This window comes from Schistocerca serialis, chromosome 9 (genome assembly GCF_023864345.2).
Source record: "Schistocerca serialis cubense isolate TAMUIC-IGC-003099 chromosome 9, iqSchSeri2.2, whole genome shotgun sequence".
NCBI classification, from domain to species: Eukaryota; Metazoa; Arthropoda; class Insecta; order Orthoptera; family Acrididae; genus Schistocerca; species Schistocerca serialis.
In genome coordinates this window covers 323,357,320-323,375,140 of record NC_064646.1, presented here as the reverse complement: position 1 = coordinate 323,375,140, position 17,821 = coordinate 323,357,320, and the positions used below count along the sequence as shown (strand labels likewise).

General features: G+C 38.4%; 1 protein-coding gene across 1 annotated transcript in view; it reads left to right on the top strand.

Moving 5' to 3' along the window:
- LOC126419590 (dnaJ homolog subfamily B member 13-like) overlaps window positions 1-17,821 on the top strand; it is a gene marked incomplete at its 5' end in the record, with an annotated part of 96,579 nt that overhangs the window by 72,506 nt on the left and 6,252 nt on the right. Inside the window, one exon of the mRNA XM_050086776.1 lies at window positions 4,143-4,314. Coding sequence (XP_049942733.1) covers window positions 4,143-4,314 — 172 coding nt within the window. The remainder of the gene's footprint in view (window positions 1-4,142; window positions 4,315-17,821) is intronic.

Below are 17,821 nucleotides of genomic sequence, written 5' to 3'. Positions count from 1 at the left end.
CCATAACCTGGCCATTTATTTCCCTAGCATGTGCTGCATTTTCATATAAAACAGTGCTGTTCATTCAGCATGTCACTACTTGATAGAGGTTCTGTTAAATATAAAGCTTGTTGTGAAACATCAACATCTGTCATTATCCCAGTTAATCATCATGCAGAACAGTTTGTAATGTATACACACTTAGTTAAGTTGATGCCACCTTAGCAGTGGGTGTATCTTGTGACACAGAAACATTTGCAACTGTTGCACTCATTGGAAACAAATTCCTCTCGAGGTCAACTGTTTGTTGCTAAAGGTTGATTTTAGCATGATGCCTAACCAGATAGTCTTATCAGAATATTGTAGAAAATCTATGTTACAGAGTTGGCAACACTTCCATTTACATTAGAAACCATGTGTTTCCTACCATAAGCTTAAGCTGTGCTGTCCCCAGTGAATATGGTTTGTTATTCCCTATTGTGTGCAATTTCAATTTCAGTGTTTTCAGTCTCATCTTGTTCATGAAGTCCAGACACACAACCGATATGTGTACCCAGTATCTGCTAAAAACATCTACTGCCTTTTATTTATCCAAGCTATCAAGCAACAGTCCATCTCTGCATATGTTTTACTGGTACTGAGATTTACTGGGAATGCTTCTTGATGGAAGAAACATTCCTGTTGGTGTTTAGCTTTTTTTTTTTTGGATTGTACTTGCACTGCTTTCTAAATTCACAATTCTGAGCCTTATAGCTGAAATGTCAGCAATTGCAACATTGTGGCTGGTGACACTGTGCCTTTAAATGCCCCTGCAGACCACCACAGTGACATTCTTCACCAGACCTGAATATCTTCTGTTCAGTAAACATCCCAGTTGCATTATCCACTTCTTCTAAATGCGTAGTAATGCGAAGCGCTGTTTGCCTGTGAACAATCTGGGTGGACCTCTCTGAGGAACATGTCCAATGCTCTATTCTCTGTTTTCTGCTTCTTTAAGCAAAGCTCTATCTGTATCTGGCTTGTGTGTGAGCTCACAAGTCTGTGCACCGATTTTCCATATTCTGTCAGAAAATGATTCCACTTCTTCATTCACCTTGTGTTTTAAACTATTCAATTTCTTTCTAAAAAAACATGTACTGTTCTGTCTTCTATATCTCTAACCCTCTGCTAACTCACTGAATGTGGGTATCTTATTAAGCAGTTCATGATATGAGATATAGGGTTTTGCTTTACTCGTGATAGATAACTAGGCCATCTGCAAGCATGTTTCATCTGTACAGCTACTCAATGTGACCAAGGCTAATACAACATCTATAAACATATTAACATCCTCTGTTATTTTCACAGAGAAGAGAGTTACTAGATTTGTGGCTGAAGGACCAATGGATGAAAGGGGAACGTTAACCACAGTTTTAACTTCGTTCAGTCCTGACTGTCACTGCTGTTCCACCAATAAAGCTTGTAACTGCTGACTCAGCTATTCATTAAGTGCTTTCTATTGTTCATTAACCTCTAACAATTTGGGTACTTGCTTTGTAAGCTGATCATATAGGTGCCATGCTTGTGCAATTTACCTTTCTCACTTGTACACACATTAAGCTAGTATTACTTCCAGTAATAACTCAATAGCAACAGTTGCAAAAATAAAACAATAACATCTAATTCAGATTCCTAATCATTAACCAATGACACTCTGAACAATCATCTGCCAAGTGACTGTATTTTCTACATGTAGTATATATTGCTGGTACGAATCTACCACATTGTGCACTATGTCCTGTTAAATTACAAGTTCTGCAAAGAGTTGGAACAAGATATTCTTGGTCACTATTACCTTTGAATTGTGATAAATCTGCCAGTTCTCTTGGTCTGTACATGGTAACTTCAAAGTCTTTAAGTACTAACTTGGACATGGCAAAGAATATAGTTTTTTTTTTTTTTTTTTTTTTTTGGGAACAACTACCAAAGCCTTCTCTTTGATTCTTCCTCTGTGAGAGTTCCTGATGCTGGTGTACTGGATCATTTCCATCCAACTCATATTGGTGATAGGCTGGAGAACTTTTGACCACAAATTTGTAGGGGTCACCAACTGCAGGTTGGAAGCCCCTACTGTTTTGTCAGGATGCAGACCAAGGACCTGTGTGGTGGTGTTAAGAGGCAATAAAGCAGTACTCAAGATTATTCCATTTATCACTCAAATACAGGTCATTGCCACATCTTTTACAACAGCTACTGGCTACATAATTCAGAGAGAAATCTGCTGAATCCAACAGTGGACTCAAGGCTGCCCAGGATGTTGCATCGGTGCAGTGGTTTGCTGCTCACTGGCAAGGTAGGCACACTTCACCAGTAGACATGCTTGGAGATAGCAGTGGCTGCAGTATGTTTGTTTGATTCACACACCTTTTCATGGAGTATTCAATCCCTCCCAAATCGTTGCCTGCATTGTTCCATTAGGGGGACCACAATGTTGAATACTGTGATGTCATGCTGAATGCTGCACCTGGCCTGCCAGTATGGTAGGCCATCAGACTCATGCAACGCTCGAGTTTCAGGGTAGCTTCTGCCCTGGACCTCTGGAGGCAATAAAGCAGTACTCAAGATTATCCATTAATGGATTATCCATTAATGCTCGTTGCTGTGCTGACTTCAGTACTGGACACTGGACTTCATCATCCATGGCCACAGATCGCTGATCTTCTAGTTCACCAGCAAGTGTGAGACCAACACTAGAACAGTGTCATACTCACAAAATGTTACCATAATGAACCAGAGAATCGAGTGCAAATGACTTGAACGCCATCGATCCTGCTGATCATGTGCTCTAGGCTAGTGGGGGTGGAGTACAGGTATTTATGTCCTCGAGGAGAGGGGTCCACTCTGTGACATCATTTGTAAAGACCACATCAGTTCTGCTCTTTTTGAAATATCAGTGGTCTTCAGTTCCACTACATTTTCTTAACAAATTTGTTGTGGTATCTTTACTGTTTAGTCAGACCCTTGCTAGATGATGTTTTGTCCTGCCTAGAGTCTCTTACATAACATTATGAAGGCAGCTTGGTCTACACTCTTCTAACAATTTTCTGCTGGGTTCACTCACAATCTTGCTCAAGAGTGTCAAGGTTGTTGTCTTGCTGACTGAGTAACAGCACTGATATGTTTATGCTTCCCAGCTAGCAGCTGTTGATACTTCAACATTATTGAGTAAGGCTGGCTGTTCAAACTTCCTGTTCAAACCTAGAAAATTTTACTTCCCAGTTCCCCTCCACTTTAATAAGATTTGTCCTGAATTTTATCATTTTATGTCTGCTTGGTTAAATATCTTACCTATTTACATCTACTTTGAACCTTTTGTTCCTTTAAGCAGAAAGAAAATCTTATCCTAGCTTAACATTATGTTTACATTTTATTCTAAAATCTCTTACTTACTAGTATGGATCTATTTCAAAAGCATTTCATGGACAGTTCTTCCCCATGCTACAAGGGTGACACCTGGCCAGTGGTCTTCAGCAGGCAGCTAACATCCTCTGTGTTGAGGGTAAACTCTGGAAGATGATGTGTTCATAGGTGGACAACCAGTTAAGAACACTATCATTAATGACATGTCACTAAATGACAGTGTCACACTATTATTCAGTCATTTTTGTTTGCAGTCTGTAAAGTACCACTGTATTTCTGCTACTTATCAAATTTCTCTCTTATTGAAACTATTGTCTTCTGTTGTTTACAAGTATTCTTTATTGCCATTTACTTCATAGTGGATCCTGGTTATTTTCACCAGCACTGCTTTACCTTTGTCATTGGATTGCTAAGGACATAATTTTGCCTACTTCATTCCCTTGTTTATTTATTCTGGGCAAACTGTCTGTTTGTGCAGAATACAGCCTTTTCTTTGTAATAGGAAATCTTGTTTATTTTTTCATTATGGCTTTGTTATTTATATATGTTTGTAATTAATAGACAGACATCATCTTGGACAGTAATAGTTGAAACTGCACAAATATTTACAGAAGTATCAAAATGATTCTTGAATTTTTTTAGCATAACTGCCTATTCAATACAGAACCATTTTTATAAAATAGCATATAGGCTGTTGAAAAACTGATATAAATTTACATTCAGAGTATAGTATTAAAATTACTAAAATAAGACATGTATTTCAGCTGACATAATGTTTGTGACTGAAGATCGTCCCCATGAGAGATTCAGAAGAGAGGGCACTGACCTCATCATGGTGGCTCATATATCACTGCTTGATGCCCTAATAGGCTTAACAATCACAGTCAACACACTAGACAGGCGAACACTTCATGTTCCTATTACTGATGTTGTACAGTAAGTACAGTCAAATAATTCTTCATGAAAAATATTGTGTGGTCTATCATTGGAGGAGCAGTATTTTACTTACAAGACAATACCAAATCACAGTATTCTTCACTTCAACTGAACTTGTATTCTAGATATCTGTATGTACTGGAATTTACTAAATTAATATTCAAAGGTAATTAACATTTTGCATAGCAACTTTAGGCACCAAAAACAATCTTGATACTTAAAATGTGCACAGTGAATGTTTAAATCAATTTGAAAGTTCAGGAGAAGCGGTTTTGGGTACACTTACTATCTGTCAATATCATTACATGTTTTGGCTATCTTCACACTGATACTGAATTACCATATTTACTCGACTATATGACAACCCTGAAGATAAGTGCTGCACTCTCGCACGCGCGTTCCTCCTCTTTTTTTTTTTATTGAAAAAATGGAGACTCCTTGAGAAATTTATTTTTTAACTCTCTCTGAGTAATCAAAATTACAAACTGTTTTATTGGTATTAAGTACGTGCCTAAAGAAATTAACATTTTACCTATTCCAAATTGTGCCTTTTATTGTTTATCCACTGCTTTGGTGATACAAGCAGGAATAAAGTAAAAACTAAAAGAATTTGTTTACATTGATTGTTATTTTCACTTCCCCTGTTGCTTACTGTCTAAGCCAATACTGATTGGTAGCACTTTTTTTTTTACTACTACTACTACTACTAAGACGGTGGTTTGAAAAGTTCTCGGAATCACCAAGGAGGTCAGCGCTAATGCAACGAGTTGTCGGCGTGTTGCCTGTAAACATGTGCCATGTCAGTACTCTTGGAAGAGAGTTATGGCAGTGATGTGGCTCTGTTGTTGTTCCTGTGTATTGATTTGTGAAGATGGAAAAAAAATCGAGATTCGAGCAGTGATTAAGTACTTCGTAAAGAAAAGTATGAAAGCAAAGGACATCCATGCCAATTTCCAGAACACACTGGGGGACTCTGTTCCTTCATAGTCAACTGTTGCCAAGTGGACAAGTGAATTTAAATTTGGTTGGGAGAGTTAAGATGATGATCCACACAGTGGTCAGCCAAGATGTGTCACTACTCCAGAAACCATTGCAAAAGTGCACAAAATGGTCATGGAGGATCGCCGATTGAAAGTGTGTGAAATTAATCATGCTTGCCAGATGTCATCTGAAAGGCTATATCACATTTTAACTGAAGAATTAGAAATGAAAAAATTATCTGCAAGAAGTGTGCCACGACTCTTGACACGCGCCCGCACATGTGCCGTTGCCATACCAAAATTACATGAACTAAGGTATGAATTGTTGCCAGACCCATCTTATTCATGTGATATGGCTCCAACAGACTTCCACCTCTTCCCAAAACTGAAAATTTTTCTTGGTGGGTGAAGATTCACTTCAAACAAAGAATTGATAGCTGGAGTTGACAACTATTTTGCAGGCCTGGAAGAAACTCATTTTCATTATGGGTTCAAGGCACTGGAACATCATTGGAGCAAATGCATTAATCTACGAGGAAACTACATTGAGAAATAAAAGAAGTTTCATTGATGTAAGTACTTTTTTCTGTTCCCTTCCGAGAACTTTTCAAACCACCCTTGTTCTAGCACTAGTCGTAGTAGTAGTAGTAGTAGTACTAGGGGTGGTGGTGGTGGTAATCATCATCATTGTAGTCATCTGACACTCCTCCCATATTATGCCGTCATCTGAATCTTCATGGCATTGGACATGCACTACTATTTTGGTACCTTCATTATAGTTTCAGGTCATTTGTCACCCATCACTTTTCTTGACACCTAAAGAGGAGTCCTGCTTGCAGTTTTCTTTTGGTATAGTTTTTCTGCAAAGAATCACATATAGGGGCAGCTTCCTTCCATTTCATAGTGCACCCAGCATTACTGTTACTCTATCTTTTTGTTGTTATAACTTCTTATATGAACACTTTTAAAACCTGTCACACTCGAAGACATATCAAAATAAACAGGTGTCTGATGAGCATTGCCCAAATGTCCTACCAAAAGTATTTTTAGAATGATTATACGATGCTGATACACAAATAATTTTTTGTCAGAAACCTTGTGAAGTCCTTGAACTAGCATTGTTCTGTGTCACAACATAAGCTACACTCTCTTCATTATCCTCACCCACTAGCCAGTACTTGCTTTGAATTTTGCAATGCATGTAGTTGGAAGATTCCACTTTACCTCCAGCATCTTCATTCATACAGTTTCTCAAGTAATTGGGAAGCATAACTTGTGTTTCTCACATACATAATGAACAACCCACTGCTCCCATTCATGAAACGTTCCTTGCTTGTCCCCTGAAAATTTGCTGCATAGAACAGACATTCTTTAATTTATTTTTAATTTGAATCCACCTGTGAATATTAGCTTCTGTGGCACCAACATTTTTTTCCTGTTGCACTGTCATTTGTGGTCTCTCCTTCATGAATCACAGTTAACTTAGAATTAGCATTGTGTTGTTTGCATGAATCACTTATAAACAGTGAACACATACATCTACGTTACCCAACAGAGTCATGGCATCCATTATCATTTGGTGAAATTTACAGTTCTTACAGCGTTGACAATATAAGCAAGCTGAATGACAGCAATATGCTGTCAAATCAGTTCCCTACAGCTAAATTGGGAGAAATTGTGCCATTTTATGTTAACAGGGCATGTCATCATGTGTTGCTAACCTTCAAAATCAACAGTGCTGTAGAGCAGTAGCTGTATTAGCACTATTTTTGCAGCTCATGTTTCATTTGTCATTCCACATTTCAAGTGTCCAGTGGAAACATTTTTTGTTTTGTTTTTAGCATTAATTTATCTCCTACAAACAACTTTCTGGGGAGTGCAACCACAGCTCAGAGGCATTGTGAATAAGTATAGAAAACTCTCAGCACACAATAACTGTTCAAATTGTCACAGGAATTATAACAACTGAAAAAGTCAAGACTGATAAAGAATTTCCAAAAGCCACATAGCTGCATGAAGGTGCTTTATTCACAACTACAGTTTCACATCAGGTTCTTCAGGTTCGTAATGGTTATACTTTCATAATGATGATGGACAGTTACAGAGTCTCAGCAATTGGGAAGTTATTCACGTTAAGATTCAAACCACATTGGTGGGTTGTCATAATAAAATTGAGAAGTATTGTTAGCCTCCATAGGCTGCTTACAACACATCGGCCTGTTACCAATATCATGGAACTACACACATCACACAGAACTAAGTTTTACTTACATTGGTTTTATGCATCTGGTGTCAACCAAATCCTGTAATATATCCTATGGGATGTTACCCAGCCTGGCTCATTCAGCAGTTATGCTTTGTACATTTTGATAAACATCTTTTGGGTGTACTCAATTTGACAGCCCACCAATGTGATTTGATTGTTAAATGTGAATAACTTCCTGAAAGATGGGGCTCCATAATTGGCCATCTACATTATGAAAACATGACCATTATAAACCTGAAGATGCATCTATACTTATGTGAAACCGATAGATGCAAATAAAGAAATTTCATAGAGGTATGTAGCTTCTGGAAACACCTCATCATTCTTGAATTTTTTAATCTTTATAATTTTTGTGACAATTTGAAAGGTTATTGAAACCTGAGTGTTTTTTACTGCTATTCACAATTTGTCTCCTGTAAAAATGTATACCATTGTTAAGTATTTGTCCATTTGTAAAGTCAGTTCAATTCCAGCTACCATTCACAGTTTAGGCAAACTACAGTTTAAACATGACAGATATCCACAAAGCTCAATGTACATGGGGTACATTCCCCAGGGTTGCCAGTATGACAAAACTTACTGCCTACTCGCGACTCCCCTCCCCACATTTGTCCTAGTGCTTGGTCCAGCTAGTGCCACTGTCCCAATCCTTCAAAATCTGGATTTGAGTTCAATTGCCAGAGCTTCAGCTGTGAATGTAAGACAATCCTGTTTTTTTTTTTTTTTTTTTTTTAATGATGAATTTTGCAAAACCCTCATCTCATGGTCAGTCTGTGGGGCTGGATGTGATTTCAGTTTGCAAAGATTTTTTTTCCAGGAGTGGGAGGAGACAACTGCCCTCCCCTGCGCCTCACTATCTCCTTGGAGCAAAATCTTGGATTGGGCAAGGATGCAGCACGAAATTAGTCATGGCATTTAGAAGGTACCATCCTACTATTTGCATCAAGTGATTTGTGGAATTCGCAGAAACCTGAATTGGGCAGGTATATGAACATGGTTCCTCCCAAACACTGCAATATTTTTCCTTGCATGCTCATATTTTTCCAAAGAATTTATTGTGGTACTTAAGACCCTCAACACAGCTATTACACCGTGTTTCACACATAATTCACTACATTCAAACAATGGCTGACCCAGCTTTGTTGTATGGGAGCAGGACTTTGATGATAAAGTGTAGAGATGAAACCTAGATGCAAGCAGCAGAAATAAGATTCCTAACAGCAATCAAGGGCTGTTCCAAAAGAGACTACATAAAAATAAGGATGTCCCTGATGACCTAAAACATTACAACAAGTATCCTTCATGACACCGAATGCCACTTGTGTCACTGCAGGCACATGATGTAGCTAGGAAACTATATAAGCAGAGAGGAGACAAATGGGGAATCACCCTAGCGATGACACAGACCACAAATGGGGAAACCTGCTGATATAAGCGACTTTGACAAAGGGCAGATTGTTATGGACAGAGGAATAAGAATCTCAGAAACAGCAGAGGAAGCTAGCTATTCATCAGCTACTGTTGTGAACAAAGTGTATGAAGAACAGTGAAACTATGAGCAGGCAACAAGGTGTTAGACATCCACATCTCAACTCAAAATGTGAAGGTTCCAAGCTTACCATGTCTATAAAACAGGATAGGCAGTAGTATGCTGTATGTCCGATGGCAGAGTACAGTGTTGCTGCAGGCACCAGCATTTTGAAGCTTATGATTCAATACACACTGCTCAACATAAATCTCTGCAACAGGGGAACCCTACATGTTCCAATGTTGCACCAAATGACATCGTTGCTTATGATTGTAGTGGGCACAGGATCATTGGAATTGGACTGCAGATCAGTGGGATTGTGTCACGTGGTTTGATGAATTAAATTTCTTGTTACACCACATAGATGGTCATATACAGATATGCTGTCATTTAGGTGAATGGTGTAGCACTCTCCATCAATCTGCTGTTGTCGAAACATCTTTGGATGTTAGTTATTATTTCAACTTCCTATTTCCAACATTACTACTTATCCGCACTGTTTCTGATTTTGTATTATTTCTATTGAATTGGAAATAAAATGTTAAATAGCTTTTAAATCACAATTTATGCTTTGTAATATTTCATAATCGAACCGTCTGCCATCCAGAGATACAGTTTGCCACTTTCTTATGATTATCACTGACTATTACACATGCTATTGTGGAAATCACTTTAGTTTTTTTTATTAACAACATTTAATAATAATTAAATGATCTTGAATGATTGTGTTTTGTATATAGAGAAAAGGAGGGTTGAGCCTATAATCACTCTCAGCAATTACAACAACTAAAATGTCCATGATTTTTATAGTTCGTCACTCAAGGATATTATAGCAAGGGGACTATGGTCCATTACTATACTTCAATACAGTCATTCAAACTTTGTATGCTTTTACTTTCACAAAGCTAAGTGTCCAATTCCATTGTTCGTATAGTCTACAGATCATATTATCAGTTATGAAGCATGTAGTAGAGTTTAATACTGAGCGCTACTTTCTCTCGCACATGCAATTCCTCAGATATTCTTAATCTGTGATATTATGGCAAAGATGTACCTAAAGTCTGTCCCATATAAATTAACTATAGTCACTTTTCTTGCAGCTTAACAGAAGTGCCTTGATCCCTTCCGTAGCACATTACATGGAAATGCCAGCTGTATCGATTGGTGCAGCTACGTAGACTTATTCAAGAGTGCAGAAAACAAGATGAGAGCTAACAGTACCCATGCATGGTTTATATAGTATAATTTAAAAACAAAAGTAGCCGCATTCAGGCCTCTTTGATTTCCCTGAGGTGCTACTTTGCTGTGGGCATTATTCTGATTAGAGATTATATATCAATAATTTTAATTAAAACTTTTTCAGTGCTATTAATTATTTCCAATATTAGAATGAACCTGATAATATTGTTCTCAATTAAAAGAACAGTTGTAATGGTTGCTCAAAATATGTACAATGCCATGGATGCCAGCTACTGGGGTCAGTATTAATTGATGAGGGGAACATTCACCTAGGCTTCTATGATCCTTATGGTAGTAATCAAAGGCATCATGACAACTGTGGACTATGTGAACGTTATTGTGTACCACCTCCATCACTTCATGCTTAATCTCTTCCCATTGGCAATGGCATCTTCCAACAGGATAGCTGTCAGTGTCACATGGCCAGAATCTTGCTGCTGTGGTTCCAGGAGCATTATGGGGAATTCATGTTGATGCCTTAGCCACAAAATTCACCTAATCTAAAGCCAATAGAATACACCTGGGACACTATTAGTGCCTGCACTGTGCCTCCAAATCACCAGCCCATAATTTATGAGAATTGCATGACTGGAGCAAAGGCAGCTGGTGCCACATAATTCCAGCAGCCTACCGAGGAGCTGACAAGTCCATGCAAAGTAGAATCACTGCTGAATTGCATTCCAAAGCTGGACCAACATGCTATCAAGTAGGGGTCATAATGTTTTGGCTTATCAGAATATATAAATGATTAATGAAAAGTTAGCTTCAAAATTTTTATGTGAAAACTCTTAAAGCTTTTTAAATAAAACAAACGTTATTAAAGTTCTAAGAGCATTGAATGAAAAGTAATGCCTCCACCTTCATTAACTGGTTTTGGATGGGAATATTTTCATAAATCAAATGTAGAAATAATCCTTGGAATTTTGTCTTTAATTACCAGTATTCACTTTTCCACATAATCACCAGCCAATTGGATACATTTCTGCCAACAATTACCAAGTTTTCTGAAGCTGTCATGGAAGAAGTCAACACTCTGTCTCTACAACCACAGTTTCACAGTTCTGTCATAACGGTGTACCCACATTTCATCTCCTTTCACAGTTGAAAGGAGAAAGGCGTCACCTTCATTCTCGTAACATGAGAGAAATTTCTGCAAATTTCAAGTCTGTGCACTTTCATTTCAGGAGTCAGCATCTAGGGTACCCATCATGCACAGATCTTCTGATAGAAAAGCAATAATGTGACCCACACATTCTTGTGAAATGCTGATTGTGCTTGCAGTTTCTCTCTGAGTGATACGACGATTGTCCTGAATCAGTCTGTCGACACTTTGCTTGTGAAACTTGGTGGTTGCTCTCACAGGATGCCCAACTCTTTGTCAGGCAGGCAGGTCAGATGGTACTGCCTCGACATCCTTAAACTTACTCGCCCAACGACGCACAGTACTCACATCAACACAATCACCATGAACTGCTTTCATTCTCTTATGGATCTCCTTTGGAGTGACATCTTCTGCTGTCAAGAATTCAGTGACTGCACATTGCTTAAATCACATTGACCGACCATCTGCGCAGGGTTCCATACTTTACGCTGTAACAACACAACTGTTTAATACTAAGGCTTCCTGCCAACTGAATCTGTAGAAAATTGGCTATGGAACAAGCCAGTACCTGCTGCATACCAATGTCGCCAACTGTTGAAGAGTTATGAAAGTTTAGGCATTACTTTTCAGTCAACCCTCGTACATCGTTGTTCTTCAAGTCCACATATTTGAACCTTCTCCCACTAGAGCGCTCCAAATTGTAATGTGTAACATGGCCGTGTGTAATGTAACTATGTTGGTTTGTGAGAAAAACCTTCTGTAATCAAGTATCAAATTCGAAGAGTTTGTACACACAAGGGATGATAATATGAAACCACTCACAAATCTGGAACAATCCAATGCCTTGGGTTCACTGGTTCACTGTCATTGATCAACTTTCATACAGTCCATCTTGATGCCATCCAATTTCCACCTGTTTCCAAACCTTAAAGAACACCTTCAAAGACTTCACTTTGGTAGTGATGAAGCGGTGCAAGTAGAGGCGAGGTTGTGGCTCCATCAACAAAGTCAAACATTCTAGTCTCTTGTTGGGAGAAATGTGTTCATCACCAGGGTAACAATGTTGGGAAATAAATATGTAGACATGAAGAATACAGATGTAGAATCTTAAGAATGTAAATAAAATCTGTTTTAGTTTAAAGGTGCTTTAAGAGTTCTCACATAAAAAGTTCAGAGACATTACTTTTCAGCACACTCTCATATTACATAAGTAAAAGAGAGCAAAATAATGATAAAAAATGTATTAGTAATGGTATTTATAGCAGGTGAATTGATTCCACCGTAATACATTTCAAAACTTGTTTTATGATTCTTAAACCAAGTGTTGTCAATGCTGAAGCTGTATTCTGTGCAAAATTATTTTTTTTTCCTTTTCCCCCATCCAGGTTCTCCTAGTACATTTCCCTTTTCTATTATCAGATACCAATTCCCCATCACAAATTTTCATCGCTTGTAATGATCTGGATAATTTCTTTTACCTTATATTTTATTTTAATATCTTCATCATCAGTACTGTCTTGGATACTGGATAGGGGGTCTGTCTTGACTGTGATAATGTGTTCCGCATGCTGTTCATAGTACCTTATCTGCATCCCTATTTTCTTATTCATTTTTAGATGTAGTCCTGCATAACCCTTATTTGATTTTGTATTCATAACTCTATACTCACCTGACCAAAGTTCTGTTCTTCGTGCCACTGCATTTCTTTAATTCCCCTATACCTAACTTCAGCCTATGTATTTGTCTTTCTGTGACTTCTCTAGCCTACTTATTAAGATATCTAATATTCTACACGCCAACCAATAGAATGATAATTTTGTTTTTCTTGATAACAACATCCTGCTGAGTAGTCTCCAGTTGTAACATGTAATTGGGAAGTGTAACATAGTCCCTCTGTGATTTTAGGAATATTGACATCCCCTACAGAAAGTTAAGTCCTAATCTTCCTCAATTATTCATAACAACACAAGTAGTGTTACACTGACAGGAAAAAATTGCAACACCCAAAAATAATTAATGCACAGTAACAAAATTTCGGGAATACATTTGTCTAGGTATAACATACGTCAGGGATTAACATTGGAAGATCACAGGGTAAAGTAAGTGTGAGAGAGCCATTGCAGATATGAAATGCTGGTACTTTAATAACTTGTGTAACCACCAGAATGTTGAATGCAAACATGCAAATGTGTGTGCATTGTGCTGGACGGATGCCCGATGTCAGTTTGTGGGACACAGTTTCGTGCCTGTTGCATTTGGTTGGTCAGTATAGGAATCGTTATTGCTGTTTGTGAATGATGCTGGAGATGTCATCCAGTGATGTCCCATATGTGCTTGACTGGAAACAGATCTGGTGATTGAGCAGGCCAAGGCAACATGTCGACACACTGTAAAGCATGTTGGGTAAGCATTAACCTGTTGTAAACAAGCCCTGGAATGCTGTTCATGAGTGGCAGCACAGCAGGTTGAATTGCCAGATTGACATACAAATTTCAAGTCACAGTGCATGGGATAACAATTAGAGTGCTGCTGCTGTCATATGAAATCATACTGCAAACCACAGCACAGTATGTTTAGCACGCAAACAGGTTGGTTGTAGGCCCTTACCTGGCCACCTTCTAACCACCACACGGCTATCACTGGCACCAAGGCAGAACAAGCTTTCATCTGACAATACAACATACCTCCACCATGCCCTCCATTGAGCTCTCACTTGACACCACTGAAGTCACAAATGGCTATGGTTTGGGGTCAGTATAATCCACACTACATAGCATCTCGCTCAGAGCTGTTCTTGAAGTAACCAATTTGGAACAGTTCATTGTGTCACTATGGTGTCAACTGCTCCTCAGATTGCTGCAGGTGCAGTACAATGTGTGAGAGTCACATGCCAAACACAATGGCCTTCCCTCTCAGTAGGCCCATGTGGTCATCTGGAAACTGGTCTTCTTGTGACGATACATTCTTGTGACCAGTGCTGCCAGCAGTCATGTATAGTGGCTACATTCCTACCATGTCTTTGTGCAGTATCACAGAAGGAACAGCCAGCTTCCTGTAATTCTATTATATGACGTTGTTCAAAGTCAGTGAGGTGTTGATAATGGGATCTTTCTCACCTTAAAGGCATTCTGGACTAACATCAACTCACCACGTCCAAATGATTCAAATGGCTCTGGGCACTATGGGACTTAACTGCTGAGGTCATCGGTCCCCTAGAACTTAGAACTACTTAAACCTAACTAAACTAAGGACATCATACACATCCATGCCAGAGGCAGGATTCTAACCTGTGACCGTAGCAGTCACGCGGTTCCAGACTGTAGTGCCAAGAAACCGCTCGGCCACTTCGGCCGGTCACCATGTCCAATCTCAAAGGTAAATAATGCTTATGACCATTACAGCATGTATTTAAAGCATCCTTATAGTGACACTACTAGTACCACTCATGTCACTGGGACAGAATTTTAATAGACATCATCTTTCATCTTTAAAATACAGAAACGCACCTACCAACTTTTGTTTATGTCGCACAACTCCTTCTTGGTGTGGCAATTTTTTTTCCATCACTGTTTAAGACAGTTGCTAATTGAAATCATAGGCAGAAAAATATTTTGCTTGCCATCACTGAAAGTGATTTTTTAAACAGCTTTCTGATTTCTGAAACCCAGATAATGTGGCAATTTTAACATCTGTTCTAACCTGTTGCCTAAGAGACAGACATAGTAATACTATACAAACCTAAAAGGAAAAAAAGAAAAAGAAAAAAAGGAAAAAGAAAAAAGGAAAAAGAAAAAAAAGGAAAAAGAAAGAAAAGTAAGTTTGTGTTCTGCCTTATGGCAGGTCTTGTCATGGAGGAAGCCTTGTCAGAGAGGTCCACCACATGAGTGTCCAGGGAAGTGATTCCAGTGGTGGTTTCTCACTGCCTTCCACTGATGATGATGAAATGATAATGAGGACAACACTACACCCAGTCCCTGAGCGGAGAAAATCTCTGACCCAGCCACGAATCAAACCCGGGCCCTTTAGCGTGACAGACCACCGCATTGACACTTGGCTATCAGGGCAGACTATAGAAACCTACTCAATAATTTACTGTCATTCCTGGTTTCAAGAGGGAGCTATCAGTCTCATCTTCCTAAGAGGCAGACTTCTTGCTCAGACCACCAAATTACTTACAAAGTGAGACAGTACGGTGTGCACACAGGATTCCTTTTCTTTTTTTCTCCAAGAAATCCAGATACTAATAACTGAAGGAGATCCTGAAATATTAATGCAAGATCCAAAGAAGTGCCTCCCACAAACAGACTATTATAAAATCCTAGTCATCAACTGCTGAAGCATTCATAACAAAGTGCCTGCGTTTGGAATGCTCCTAAAGAGCTGTAGAGCTCACATAATACTAGATACATAAAGATAGCTAAGACCTGAACTTGACAACAGTGAGATTTTTTGGGTAAATCTAAGTGTATATTGATAGGATAGGCTAATGGGAAATAGAGGTGCCATATTGGCTAAGACAAGAAAATCAGTCCAAAAATACAGGAGTTAAAGCACCATGCAAAATTGTCTGGAGGTAACTTAGCACCATCAAGGGAAGTGAATAGAGCAGACTTTAATAATCCAACAGTTGACTGGAATAATTACAGTTTTGTAAGTCGTGGGCACTACAAGACATCCTGCAAAACAATACTAAAAGCATTCTTTGATAAGTGCCTAACCTAGATAATTGGGAAATCTCCTCATGACAGAAATATGTTAGATCTGATGGTAATAAATAGACCTGATCTCTTCAAAAGGCCACATACTCAAACTGGCATTTACGACTGTGAGGTAATTGTAACAACAGTTATCATCAAAGTACAAAGATGAACTAAAATAAGTACTAAAGTTGCACATTTTTAGTAAACCACATAAAGAAGAAATAGTGTCACATCTCTGGGAGCAACTCTGTAACATTTAACTCTGGGCAGGAGCATGTAGAGGAATTGTGGCTGAAGTTTAGAAGAACAGATGACCAAGAACTGGATCCATATATATCTAGTAGTTCATGATGGGAGGGACACAGACCACATGGTGCACAACCTCTGTAAAAAAAACATCTACAGAAACAGTGACTTCTGCACAACAGGTGTAAAACAAAGCATAGGGTTGTAGATAAAGAAATGCTAAATGAAATAAGTTTGACTGTCAAAATGGCAATGTGTGAAAGCTTCAATTACTACTTTAGCAGAATCTTTCCAAAAGACTTCTCAAAAAACTCATATGTGAAAATTGTCGGTGGGTGGCACCAAAATTAGTGCCCAGGCATTCAAGGATGAGACAGAAACCTATGGTAGCAAAGTAAAAGCAGAAATGCTGAACTGATCTCAGATGTTTCTTTACACAGGATAATCTAGGAATTTGTATAAATCTCCCCAGAGAGCACCCAAGCTGATATGTCACCACGATGCAAGCACTGCCTTGGCACCCCCATCTAATATTGAAGTTAGCCTGACTAGCTAATCCAGACCTAGGTTTCAAAAATTGTCTGGATACTGTTTTTGGAATCTGTAGTTTTTATCACATTTACAACACCAAAACATAGAATTAGTCATTTAATTTTAAAAACAACAAAAATATTTACAGAAGTGCTAGTTTCTTACCTTCAGTGTTCACCTTCAGTGTTAGTTTTCTCATAATTGAGAATTAACCTATTCACTTCAAGCCAGTGGGTGATCATTTCAACTATTTGATTATTTTTACTTATGGCCTCCTGTAAGCTCAGTCTCACAGTTATGCTTGTTGTGTCATCTGCGAAGAGTATCGATTCACTTTCTACGTTACAAGGTAAATCATTTATGTATGTAAGGAAAAGGAGGGGGTCCTAGAATACTACCCTGTGGTAACCCATGTTTTATATCTTTTAGTTCTGATAGTTGTTTCCCTTGATTGTGTGACAATTACACTGCTTGTTTTCTGTTCTGCAGAAATGACTTTATGATATCAAGAGCAGTTCCTCTAATCCATAGTGGTGTAGCTTCATTATTAATATGTGGTGATAGACAAGATCAAAAGCTTTAGATAAGTCACAAAAAGCACCAACTTGGATTTGGCCTGGATCTAGGCCTGCAGAGATTATATCAATAAGTTCAAACGCAGCTGACACTGTAAATTTTTCCTTCTGGAGCCCAAACTGTCTACCATTTATGATACAGTTTTTATCTAACCTAACAAATATTATTCTTTCTAGGATCTTTGACAAAATGGGAAGGAGGCTAACTGGTATGTAATTATCTGGTCACATGTGATCACCTTTTTTGAATAGTGGTAGTACTCTAGCAATCTTAATTCTATCTGGGAAGATTCCTTTTTCAACACGAGTTGACAAAGTGACAGAGGGGTTTAGCAATTTC